At 43.2% G+C, this 12,824-nt stretch overlaps 1 protein-coding gene across 1 annotated transcript in view; it reads left to right on the top strand.

Annotated features, from left to right (window-relative positions):
- clu (clusterin) overlaps nucleotides 1-12,824 on the top strand; it is a 41,097-nt gene that overhangs the window by 24,104 nt on the left and 4,169 nt on the right. Inside the window, exon 8 of the mRNA XM_084315427.1 lies at nucleotides 8,146-8,369. Coding sequence (XP_084171553.1) covers nucleotides 8,146-8,369 — 224 coding nt within the window. The remainder of the gene's footprint in view (nucleotides 1-8,145; nucleotides 8,370-12,824) is intronic.

Genomic DNA, 12,824 nt, shown 5'->3' with positions numbered 1-12,824 from the left:
AAAGGGGGGGGGTAACAGCAATATGTACAATGATAGAAAAGGGAGAAATACAGACCCTACAAAAACTGAAAGAAAGATTTGGACTAGAGAATAAAGACCACTTTAGATATCTACAGATTAGAGACTATTACAACAAAGAAATAAGAGGAGACAAGGACGAAGAACAGAATGGAATAATTAGGATGATAGTAAGGGCATATGAAGGGAAGAAAGGGAGGGTCATATCAGCAATGTACCAAGCAATAATGGACAGTAAGGGGGATACAACCAAATACATAAAAGAAAGATGGGAGAAGGAACTAGAGATCGAGATTACAGAGGAGGAATGGTACAACATGCAAAGTACAGCACTCAACTACTAGTTCAAGGGTATGGAGGGAATTTGGATGGAAATACATAATTCGATTCTTTATAACACCAGAGATAAAAGGCAAATATGCACCAGCACAGAAATCCTGTTGGAGAATGTGTGGAAAAGAGGGAGCGAACCACACGCACATATTCTGGGAATGTCAGAAAATAAGAAATTATTGGGAAGGAATAGGAGAGACAATAAACGAAATAATAGGATACGAAATACCCCAGACAGGCTTAGTGCTGTATCTAGGAAATCCGACACAGGAAGATATACAGGGGGAAGACAAATATCTGATAAAGATACTACTAGTTGCAACCAGGAAAGCAATAACCAGACTGTGGTACAAGGAAGATCCACCGACTAAGGACCAATGGGTAGGAATAGTAGAGGAGATACAAGAAATAGAGAGAATCACACATATAGAGGCTACAGGAGGAGAAATTCAAATCAAGATGGGAAAAATGGGAAGACTATAAGACAATTAGGAACGACACCACAGAAAAAGGACAGGAACTAAGAGAAGAGACTGAAATGTAAATACTCAATGTACCGATGACCCCATGCCACTATATGTTTACTTTTATTTATTATTTGTCTTTTTTTTTTTACTTGATTTACATGTTATTTTCTTATAATTTTGTCTGTCAATTGTAATGTTGTTGATGTTGATGTTTGTAAGTCAAAAAAGAAAATTGCAAATAAAATTGTATTTAAAAAAAAATGCAGTTAAAGGGCATGCATTAGTTCTATAAAGACCCTGTTAAAGTGCATGCATTAGTTCTATAAAGACCCTTTTAGAGTGCATGCTTTAGCTCTGTAAAGACCCTGTTAAAGTACATGGTCTAACTCTATAAATACCCTGTTAAAGTGCATGCTTTAGCTCAATTTCAATGTGTATTCATGTGTATGTTCAATGGTCCTCATTCTCAAACGTGTTCGTAAGTGCCTTGGTAAGTATCTTGGTAAAAATGTCGTACCAAAAGATTTATGGAAATCCTCCTCCGGATTCCTGAATGCGTGAAACGTCTTTGTAAGTGGGCAAAAACGTTTGCAGCTGTGCTTCGCTGAATGGAGTACGTCACTCATTCTTAAACTTTCAGCGTGTGCCCGTAACCCTGAATTTGCATACAGACGAGCCCAGCCAGCTCCTTATAAGGCCAGGGTCGTGTGCAAAACGGAAGTGAGAGGGTCTGCCGTTGCATCTCTGCTGTGTTGATCCTTGTATTCAACAGGTAGCGTGGAACCGATTTGCGACTGATCACAATTCGATTACACTCAAATGTATTGTCATACAGCACAAGTACAATACAACATCCAACCAGAGTGCAAATGTAATAGTAAAGTGCAATAGTAGCATGCAATGCACAGGTTATGGATCTGGTAAAATGCTTCATTTGGGATAAATAGTTGGTGATTGCGTCCATTCTACAGACATCATTGGAATTAAATAATTATAATGATAATAAATACAACAATTACGTTTTGCATTTACAGATGTAGCCTTTAGTATTCATGGGCGCTTTGCCGCGACGCGCGCATGGTTATATCACGTCGTTTTAATTAATTAGGAACTCAGGCTGCTGTTCTGTTTTATGCCGCCAGGAGGCGCAAAGTCGGCGGCGGTCTATTGAGTATTGACTTCCTCATCCATCACTGTGCCTTTGTGTCGATAACACGAGCTACTGTCAACGTTGGGACGGCGCGAGACTGAGAGAGACTTTATTGTGAATTTAAAATACGCTGGTAAAGTGGGGAGGGAGATTGTTCATTCAAGTAAGCTATAATACAGTATATATTTGTCTGGTACTGTGGTTTAGCGGTTTATGGTCATACCTTTCAAGCTGACGACCGGGGTTTGAATCCCACCCATTCTGATATATATATTTTTTTTTATTATTTATAAAATGAAATTGCCCGCAACGATGTGCATAATACAATAGTAATAATATATAATAAGAATTCAACCAATCCTACATAATATCTGATGGTGAAACGCTGTGCGTGGGGTACCTGTAATTCGGACACCAGGTACCCCGAAAGACTGGATGGAGGAGTATATGTTTGTACCTTTTCCGAAGCCCAAAAGAAAACTTGAGAAATGCAAGTGGTGGATTGTGTTGTGTCGTCGACCAGTTTCAGAAGCTGAACGTGAAGACCATTACCAAGGACACTTATGTTTGCTCAAAGGTAAGGTCAATTCATAAACACATAATATTTGACGGCATGTAATAGAAACGTAGACCAAACTACTGTATTAGTTTGCTAACGTTTGACTTTAACTGCGAACTAGCTATCGTGTATCCAGCCCAGTTAGCCAACGTTAGCAGCTAGCTAACGTTATTGATTGATTGATTGAAAACTTTATTAACAGATTGCAGAATGGGTACAGTACAGTACAGCTCAATACACACAATTGTTAAGGGGCTGCAGACCAGAGAACGACACCCAAAGGCTCAACCAAGATTGTCCTGTATGAATGAATGAATGAATGAAAACTTTATTAACAGATTGCAGAATGGGTACAGTGCAGTACAGCTCAATACATACAATTGTTAAGGGGATGCAGACCAGAGAAAGACTTTCGTCTTGTTTACACCAGGGTCCCCCATTTCCAATTCATCGTAACATATATGACATACATGACATACAGATAGACAGTACTGCTACATCTATACATTTATGACATACCAGATTTGCAATTACAGTACTGTATTTGTGATACAAAAAGAGTCCAGAAAGAGAAGAGTATATACATTAGGCGTAGAAACTGTACATTGGATTGGGTAGGTGGGGGTGGGACTGTACGTTGGAGGTGGTTGGGGGGGGGGTAGGAGTGGGGGGGGGGGGGGGGGGGGGGGTAGGAGTGGGGGGGGGGGGGGGTTGGGTAGGAGGGGTGGGTGGGGACTGTACATTGGAGGTGGGTGGGGGGGGGGGGGGACACACTGTACAACTGTACAAACAACACTGTACATTGGATTATTGACAAGACCATACTTGGTAATTTACTGTACATTGGAGGGGGTTGTGTTCGGACATTTACAGGGGCCAGTTTCGAGTTGCAGTCTCCCTTAGGTGTTTTTTGAGAGTGTTTTTGAAAGTGGGTAGTGATTCACATTCCTTTACAGCTTTGGGTAGGGCGTTCCACATTGATGTGGCATAATTGCGAAACGTGTTTAGTCCCTTGTTTGAGCCGAATCTGGGTTTAACATGATTTGTGGAGCTCCCTCTGGTGTTGTGATCGTGGTATTCACTGACCTTTGGGAAGTATTTAGTCATGTACATGGGTACCTTGGTCGTGTAGTGTATCTTGTAGACCAGGCCCATTGCAAGTTGCTGTACTCTGTCGTCTACTCTAAGCCATCCTAGGTTGTCAAAGTGGGCAGGGGTGAGGTGGGTTCTAGGAGTAAGGTCAAGCAGTAGTCTGACCAGTTTGTTTTGAGATGTTTGTAATTTTGTTTTTAGCGCCTTTGAGGTGCTTTGGTACCATGAGGTGCAAGCATAGTCGTAGTACCCTTGAATGAGTGCTCCTGCTAGAGTCTTCAGGGTATTCTTGTTTACCAGTGAGGAGATCCGGTACAAGAAACGAGTTCGTTGGTTGACTTTTTTTATTACATTGGATGCCATTTTGTCACAGGAAAGATTTGCCTCTAGGATGGAACCCAGGTAGGTAATATCTTCTTTCCTTGTGACAATATTGTCACCCACTGTAACTGAGAAGCCGTCGGTCTTGCTGAGTTTGTTATTTGAACCGAAGAGAATGGACTCTGTTTTGCCCATGTGTAATGATAGTTTGTTATCAGCGAGCCATATGCAGATTTTGCTTAGTTCTGAGCTGAGGGTTTTTTCAACCTGTAATTTGTTCTTGTCAGAGACCAGCAGGGCTGAGTCGTCCGCAAACAGGAACAAGTTGCAGTCACAAGCTGACGACATGTCATTTGCATAAATTAGGAACAGTAGCGGACCTAGTATGCTTCCTTGTGGAACACCACAGTTTACTGTGAGGGGGGGGGATAGGGTACCGTTTACCTCCACCATCTGCTCTCTCCCCTCCAGGTAGGATTGCATCCAGCTCACTGATAGACTATCAAAACCAATTGCTTTTAGCTTGTCAATCAGAATGGTGTGATTGACAGTGTCGAAGGCCTTTTGTAGGTCCAGCATGACCATGCCGCAGTATTTGCCCGCGTCCACCTCTTGTTTGATGTGGTCGTTTAAATAGAGAAGGCATGTGTCAGTGGAGTGGGATGTTCTGAAGCCAGATTGGAATTCGTAGATTAGATTTTTTTCCGCAAGGTATTTTTCGACCTGTTCGTATACAATTTTTTCCATGACTTTCGAGATGGAGGTAAGGATAGAAACAGGGCGGTAGTTGCCTGGGTCTAATTTACTGCCTTTTTTGTGCAGAGGGGTCACTCTCGCAATTTTGAAGTCCTTGGGGACGTGTCCCTGTTTTATAGAGAGGTTTATTATGTGTGTGATGACTGGGGTGATGGCGGCTGCTGAGTCTCTGAGGAATTTGGAGGGGATGTTGTCATGGCCAGTGGCCTTGTTAGGTTGGAGGGCGCTCAGTTTTTTGAGTACCTCATCTGTTGTTACCATTTCCAGTTTGAAGTCATCTTTGTGGACCCCTAGGTTTTTGTAGTAAGCTACTATGTGTTCTACCCCATAATGCCCTGAGTGGGAGGGTAGTTTGTTTACCAGTGTTGTGGCTATGTTTGTGAAGAAACTATTTAAGTAATTGGCTACATCCAGCTTTTCTGTGATGAGCGTGTTGTCCGTCTTTATGTTTATGTTTGAGAATCTGGTTTTAAGTTTTTTACTGCAGCCTAGTTGGTTATTGAGTAATTTCCAAAGTTCACGCGGTTTGTTTTTGTTTTCCTCGGTTTTGTCATTGATGAATTTTTTCTTTGCTGTTTTGATCATGGAGTTTACATCATTTCTTAGTCTGTTTCTTTCCAGTTTGAGTTCCGTCACGTGGGCTTGGAGTTCACTGCTCGTGCTTATGTTAAGCTTTGACTGACTTTTACGAAACTCAGAGCATTTTTTGTCTCTGGTTTTCATAGCGGTCAGTATTTCAGCGTGCATCCACGGCTCAGCGCGATTTTTTACCCTGGTGGTTCTTAGGGGGGCCATGTTGTTTAGTATCGTTGAAAATTTGGTTTTGAAGCCAAGCCATGTTTCTTCAACCAGTGTACCATTGAGCTCATCTGACCAGTCCAGACCCTCCAGTTCAAGGTTAAAGGCCTCGCTAGAGTAGGTTTTTAGGTCTCTAGATGTGACTGTTTTGTGACAGCCAGCCTTTTGTTTTAGCTTTTTGCGGGTACAGAATATCATATAATGATCACTTAACCCGCATGCTATAACCCCTTTATTGGCGATCTTGGACTTGTCAGAGGTCAGGATGAGGTCAATGGTAGTCTGAGTTGACTCACACACACGTGTGGGTTGTGTGATTAGTTGGCTGAGGCCGTGCAGATCACAAAACCTATTGTAGGATTTGAAGACGGGTGCATCTTTTTGTTGCATATCCGTGTTCCAATCCCCAATAAGAATCATTTCTGTATCCTCAACTCCAGCTAAGCACTCATCCAACACGTCATAAAAGCCATTTTGGTCTGGCGGTCTGTAAATTGTGCCGACTAGAACAGATTTAGCCCTTTCAAATAGAATTTCTACAAAAACAGTTTCAATAGCCTCATGATCTAGGTCTGTACGGTTAATAAATTTGGTGTCTTGATGGATGTACATACAGACACCTCCTCCATGCCTGTTCCTGTCATTGCGGACTAAAGAATAGTTCTCTAATTCAATTTCCGGGTCTGTTACTGATGGGTCCAGTTTGGTTTCTGAGAAACATAGTATGTTTACCTTTCCGCTACTGAAATGATTTCTTATTTCTGCCAGTTTGTGCCTGAGGCTATTTACATTAAGATGAAAGATATGTAGTCCGTTTTTATCTGCTGTGTCGTCGATATCATTGAGATTAAGGTAGGATTCTTCTTCTGTGGGAAGGGGGGGGGGCTCTGTGATGTCCGGAGGGGGGGTGGGGGATCCTAGTCCGTGTGGTTGATCTTGTGGCGGTAGGTGGGGAGGGGGGGATGGGGTCCTGTGTTCATTGATGTTAGGAGGGGGGGTGGGGATGATCCTTTGTCCTCTGCTGGTGTATTTGGTCGGTGTGAAAACCCGCGACGTGGGGGGGGGGGGCTGGTTGCTGTCCTCAGATGTCTCTGGAGGCCCTCCGTTGTGGGGGAGGGGGGGTGGGTCGGTATAGTCATGACTCAATGAGTAATCAGCATTACACACACCAGCGCAGTATCTTCACCAAGTCGCCTGCCTCACCTGCTGCATCTTAATAACCCAATCGCAAGATATAGTGGAATAGACTAAGAATAGATTAACGAATTCCATATAAATCTATAGTTCAATAATGATGCAGCAGCTCATACTGTATCCTGTACACGCACACGTGCATGCAATTTGTGACTCCAAATGATAATAATCTTTTATATAATCTCCCAAAATTAGATTAGATTAGATTAAAATGTATTGTCATCATACAGCACAAGTACAATACAACAGAAATATGTTTGACATCCAACCAGAGTGCAAATGTATACAATAGTAACATACAATCAAGCCTTTTCTACACTGGCTCTTAGATGTGCGCAAGCAATGTAATAAATAATAATAATAAAACCAATGTTGTGGAATATTTTAAATGAGCCAAGACAGTGCACTGTAGAGTCAAATTGTATAAAAAAGAACATAGTTGGGGCGCCATGGTGGCGCACCACGTAACGCACTGTAGTGCAACGCGGCCGTCCTGGGTTGCCGAATGTCTCCCCATATCTTCTCCCATCCTTCCTCTCTGCCGGGTCTGTCCAATAAAGCAATAAAATGCCAAAAAAATTATCAAACTTTTTAATTTTTTTTGTGCCAGAAATAGAAAAAGTTAAAGAAACTGAAAAAGTATCCTCAGTCTACAATCAGAGACAAGTCTAACACGAGCATCTAACCAGAAAGTGAGAAAGAGCTCTGGTCAGACTTACAATAAATACCAGGGAATGACAAATGAAAACAAAGTTGAGAAAATTAAAACAAAAGACGGGTTTAGGGGTTTTGTCGTGTCTCACACAAGACTGATATGAAGACTAACAAGAAAAGAACAAGATGTGATTCTTCTTGGACGACGTGTCATATGATCTAAGTCAAGCTGTCCTGTATGTAAATCGAGTTACGAAGGAATTCCTTGGTAAGTTTTATGTATGTCCATTCGAGAATGAGGACCAATGTTTGGGGGGAGGGGGTGAATCATTTAGATGCACAGATGAATTGATCAAATAATTGATTACTTAAAGGTAGAATCTGTAATGGCATTCACATAGCAACCTCTCTAGGCTAAAGAGTGCTGCTTGGTATTGCACTTTGTTTAAAAAAAAAAATGTGGGTTGGAGTTGAGTGGTTGATAGGGGGAAGGGGTTGCTACTGCTGGCCACACCTCAGGCTCTGCCAAGAGAGGTCTGGAGACATTCACAGTATAATAACTTACTAAACTCCAACCCACATATCAGACCAAGACAAAGAATGTAAACAAAGTGCAATACCAATAGAAACATTTGTGCCTAGAGGGGCGCCGTTTGACAGCACTACAGATTCTACCATTAAATAACAGGGCTTTCCCTAAACAATGGTATAGGGGCACGGTGCCACCATGTGTTTAAATAAAAATAAATTAATAATGGTTAGTAGCAGCTCTGTGGCTTGTTGACCCCGCCTCCGTCCCACAGACTGCTCTGGTAAGAAGCCTCTGGAGGGCCCTCTGAAGGCCGGCCTGGAGGCGGCACTGGCCCGGACGGAGAGGTTCACCCGGGATTATGATGGCCTGCTGAGGAGGCTGGAGGAGCAGATGCTGAACACCTCGTCCCTCCTGGATCTCTTCACCAGGCAGTTCGGCTGGGTGTCTGCCCTCGCCAACACCACCAGGAGCACAGGCAGCCTCCGCATTCACACTGTAAGTTTTTTCTGTTCTAATTTGAACCTTTATTTACCTGGGGTAAGTTCTGTTTTGAACCTTTATTTACTGGGGTAGGTTCTGTTTTGAACCTTTATTTACCAGGGTAGGTTCTGTTTTTAACCTTTATTTACCAGGGTAGGTTCTGTTTTGAACCTTTATTTACCAGGGTAGGGGTTCTGTTTTTAACCTTTATTTACCAGGGTAGGTTCCGTTTTGAACCTTTATTTACCAGGGTAGCTTGTGTTTTGAAACTTTATTTACCGGGGTTTGATTGATTGATTGAAAAGTTTATTAACAGATTGCAGAATGGGTACAGTACAGTACAGCTCAATACATACAATTGTTAAGAGGATGCAGACCAGAGAAAGACTTTCGTCTTGTTTCCATCAGGGTCCCCCATTTTCAATTCATCATATGACACACACGACATACAGATAGACAGTACTGCTACATCTATACATTTATGACATACCAGATTTTCAAATACAGTACTGTTTGTGATACTAAAAAAATCCAGAAGAAGAGTATATACATTTGACATAGAAACTGTGCATTGGGGGAGGTTGGGTAGGTGGGGTGGGGCTGTACCTTGGAGGTGGGGGGGGGGGGACACTGTACATTGGAATACTGACATACATTTGACATGGAAACTGTACATTGGAGGAGGTTGGGTAGGTGGGGTGGGGTTGGGTGGGGCTGTACATTGGAATACTGACAACGCCATGCTTGGTCTTTATTGTACAACTGGGTTAGGACATTTGTAGGGGCCAGTTTTGAATTGCAGTCTCCCGTAGGTGTTCTTTGAGAGTGTTTTTGAAGGTGGGTAGTGATTTACATTCCTTTACAGCTTTGGGTAGGGCGTTCCACATTGTTGTGGCATAATTGCGAAACGTGTTTAGTCCCTTGTTTGAGCCGAATCTGGGTTTTACATGATTTGTCGAGCTCCCTCTGGTGTTGTGATCGTGGTATTCACTGACCTTTGGGAAGTATTTTGACATGTACATGGGTACCTTGGTCGTGTAGTGTATCTTGTAGACCAGGCCCATTGCAAGTTGCTGTACTCTGTTGTCTACTCTAAGCCATCCTAGGTTGGCAAAGTGTGCAGGGGTGAGGTGGGTTCTAGGAGTCAGGTCAAGCAGTAGTCTGACTAGTTTGTTTTGAGATGTTTGTAATTTGGTTTTTAGTGCCTTTGAGGTGCTTTGGTACCATGAGGTGCAAGCATAGTCGTAGTACCCTTGAATGAGTGCTCCTGCCAGAGTCTTCAGGGTATTCTTGTTTACCAGGGAGGAGATCCGGTACAAGAATCGAGTTCGTTGATTGACTTTTTTTATTACATTGGATGCCATTTTGTCACAGGAAAGATTAGCCTCTAGGATGGAACCTAGGTAGGTAATTTCATCTTTCCTTGTGACAATGTTGTCACCCACTGTAAATGAGAAGCTGTCTGTTTTGCTGAGTTTGTTATTTGAACCGAAGAGAATGGACTCTGTTTTGCCCATGTGTAATGATAGTTTGTTGTCGGCGAGCCATATGCAGATTTTGCCTAGTTCCGAGCTGAGGGTTTTTTCAACCTGTAACTTGTTCTTGTCAGAGACCAGCAGGGCTGAGTCGTCCGCAAACAGGAACAAGTTGCAGTCACAAGCTGACGACATGTAATTTGCATAAATTAGGAACAGTAGTGGTCCTAGTATGCTTCCTTGTGGAACACCACAGTTCACTGTGAGGGGGGGGGGATAGGGTACCGTTTACCTCCACCATCTGTTCTCTCCCCTCCAGGTAGGATTGTATCCAGCTCACTGATAAACTATCAAAACCAATTGCTTTTAGCTTGTCAATCAGAATGGTGTGATTGACAGTGTCGAAGGCCTTTTGTAGGTCTAGCATGACCATGCCGCAGTATTTGCCCGCGTCCACCTCTTGCTTGATGTGGTCGTTCAAATAGAGAAGGCATGTGTCAGTGGAGTGGGATGTTCTGAAGCCAGATTGGAATTCGTAGATTAGATTTTTTATTTTCTTTTTAAACTTTGGCCATTTCCCTGGCTCTTTTATACGTTTATCGCATTTATACTTGGTCAAGTTCGACCGACAGAAGCAGGCTGAAAGGGTTCAGGTGGGGGGGAAGACACTCTGGGAAAGGCACGGCTGCAGTCCGGGATTCGAACTCGCTCAGCCCCAGATCCGTGACGAGCACGGTTGTCCACGGCGCTGAAATAGCACTCGCGGTACGTGGTGAGCTACTGGAGCTCCCCGTAGATTAGATTTTTATCCGTAAGGTACTTTTCGACCTGTTCGTATACTATTTTTTCCATGACTTTCGAGATGGATGTAAGGATAGAAACAGGGCGGTAGTTGCCTGGGTCTAATTTGCTGCCCTTTTTGTGCAGGGGTGTTACTCTCGCTATTTTGAAGTCCTTGGGGACGTGTCCCTGTTTTATGGAGAGGTTTATTATGTGTGTGATGACTGGGGTGATGGCGGCTGCTGAGTCTCTGAGGAATTTGGAGGGGATGTTGTCATGGCCAGTGGCCTTGTTCGGTTGGAGGGCGCTCAGTTTATCGAGTACCTCATCTGTAGTTACCATTTCCAGTTTGAAATAGTCTTTGTGGACGCCTAGGTTCTTGTAGTATGCTACTATGTGTTCTACCCCATACTGCCCTGAGTGGGAGGGTAGTTTGTTTACCAGTGTTGTGGCCATGTTTGTGAAGAAAGTGTTTAAGTAATTGGCTACATCCAGTTTGTCTGATGAGCGTGTTGTCCGTCTTTATGTTTATGTTTGAGAACCTGGTTTTAAGTTTTTTACTGCAGCCTAGTTGATTGAGTAATTTCCAAAGTTCACGTGGTTTATTTTTGTTTTCCTCAGTTTTGTCATTGATGAAATTTTTTTTTTGCAGTTTTTATCATGGAGTTTACATCATTTCTTAGTCTATTTCTTTCTAGTTTGAGTTCAGTCACGTGGGCTTGGAGTTCACTGCTCGTGCTTTTGGTAAGCTTTGACTGACTTTTATGAAATTCAGAGCATTTTTTGTCTCTGGCTTTCATAGCAGTCAGTATTTCAGTGTGCATCCACGGCTCAGCGCGATTTTTTACCCTGGTGGTTCTTAGGGGGGCCATGTTGTTTAGTATTGTTGAGAATTTGGTTTTGAAGCCAAGCCAGGTTTCTTCAACCAGTGTACCATTGAGTTCATCTGACCAGTCCAGGCTCTTCAGTTCAAGGTTAAAGGCCTCGCTAGAGTACGTTTTGAGGTCTCTAGATGTGACCATGGGTAGGTTCTGTTTTTAACCTTTATTTACCCAGAGTAGGTTCTGTTTTTAACCTTTATTTACCATGGTAGGTTCTGTTTTTAACCTTTATTTACCGGGGTAGGTTCTGTTTTTAACCTTTATTTACCGGGGTAGGTTCTGTTTTTAACCTTTATTTACCAGGGTAAGTTCTGTTTTGAACCTTTATATACCGGGGTAGGTTCTGTTTTGAACCTTTATTTACCAGGGTAAGTTCTGTTTTGAACCTTTATTTACCGGGGTAGGTTCTGTTTTTAACCTTTATTTACCAGGGTAAATTCTGTTTTGAACCTTTATTTACCGGGGTAGGTTCTGTTTTTAACCTTTATTTACCAGGGTGACTTGACTTACTTGACTTAATCCGCTTTACCCCGTTGGGGGGCATATTAGGGCGTCCACCAGAGCTCTCCATCTCACTCTCTTCTGGGCCAGGGCCTTTACTTCTTGCCAGCTCACTCTGATGTTCTTTAGGTCTCCAGGTGTTTCTCGGCCTACCAGCTTTCCTCTTCCCCTGTGGGTTGTAGTCCAAGGCCTGTCTAGTGATATTGTTTGAGTCCTTCCTAAGGGTATGCCCTATCCAGTTCCACTTTCTCCTTTTGATGGTGGTAGCTATGCTGTCCTGGTTGGTTATCCTCCACAGCTCTTCATTTGTGGTTTTGATGGGCCACCACAGCTTGAGGATGTAGCGCAGGTATTTGTTGACAAACACCTGGATCTTGCTTGTGAGGCCCTCGGTAGTCTTCCACGTTTCAGAGCCGTAGAGCAGGACAGTCTTCACATTGGTATTGAAGCTCCGTAGCTTGGTGTTGTTGGAGAGTTGCTTGGACAACCAGATTGGCCTGAGTATCCTGAATGCTACCTGTGCTTTGCTGATGCGTGCCTCTATGTCCCGGTCTGCTCCTCCATCCCTGCTGATGTTACTCCCTAGGTAGGTGAAGTGCTCCACGTCCTCTATGGCCTCTCCCCTCAGTGATTGGATCATGTGTTTTTGGATTTAACCTCATGGTCTTGGTTTTTCCGGTGTTGATCTTGAGTCCAAGCTGGTCACTGTTAGTCTGTAACCTATCCGTCTTCTGTTGCATTTACCAGGGTAGGTTCTCTGAACACAAGTGCTCTTTTTCAGCAACACCCTGCAACTGTTGCCTTGCTCAAGGGCACTTCAGTGGTTGGTATTG

This window comes from Notolepis coatsorum (assembly GCF_963971535.1).
Source record: "Notolepis coatsorum genome assembly, chromosome: 5".
In the NCBI taxonomy this organism is placed as follows: domain Eukaryota; kingdom Metazoa; phylum Chordata; class Actinopteri; order Aulopiformes; family Paralepididae; genus Notolepis; species Notolepis coatsorum.
Note: the sequence above shows the minus strand (reverse complement) of the source record. Positions and strands in the feature narration are given on the sequence as shown.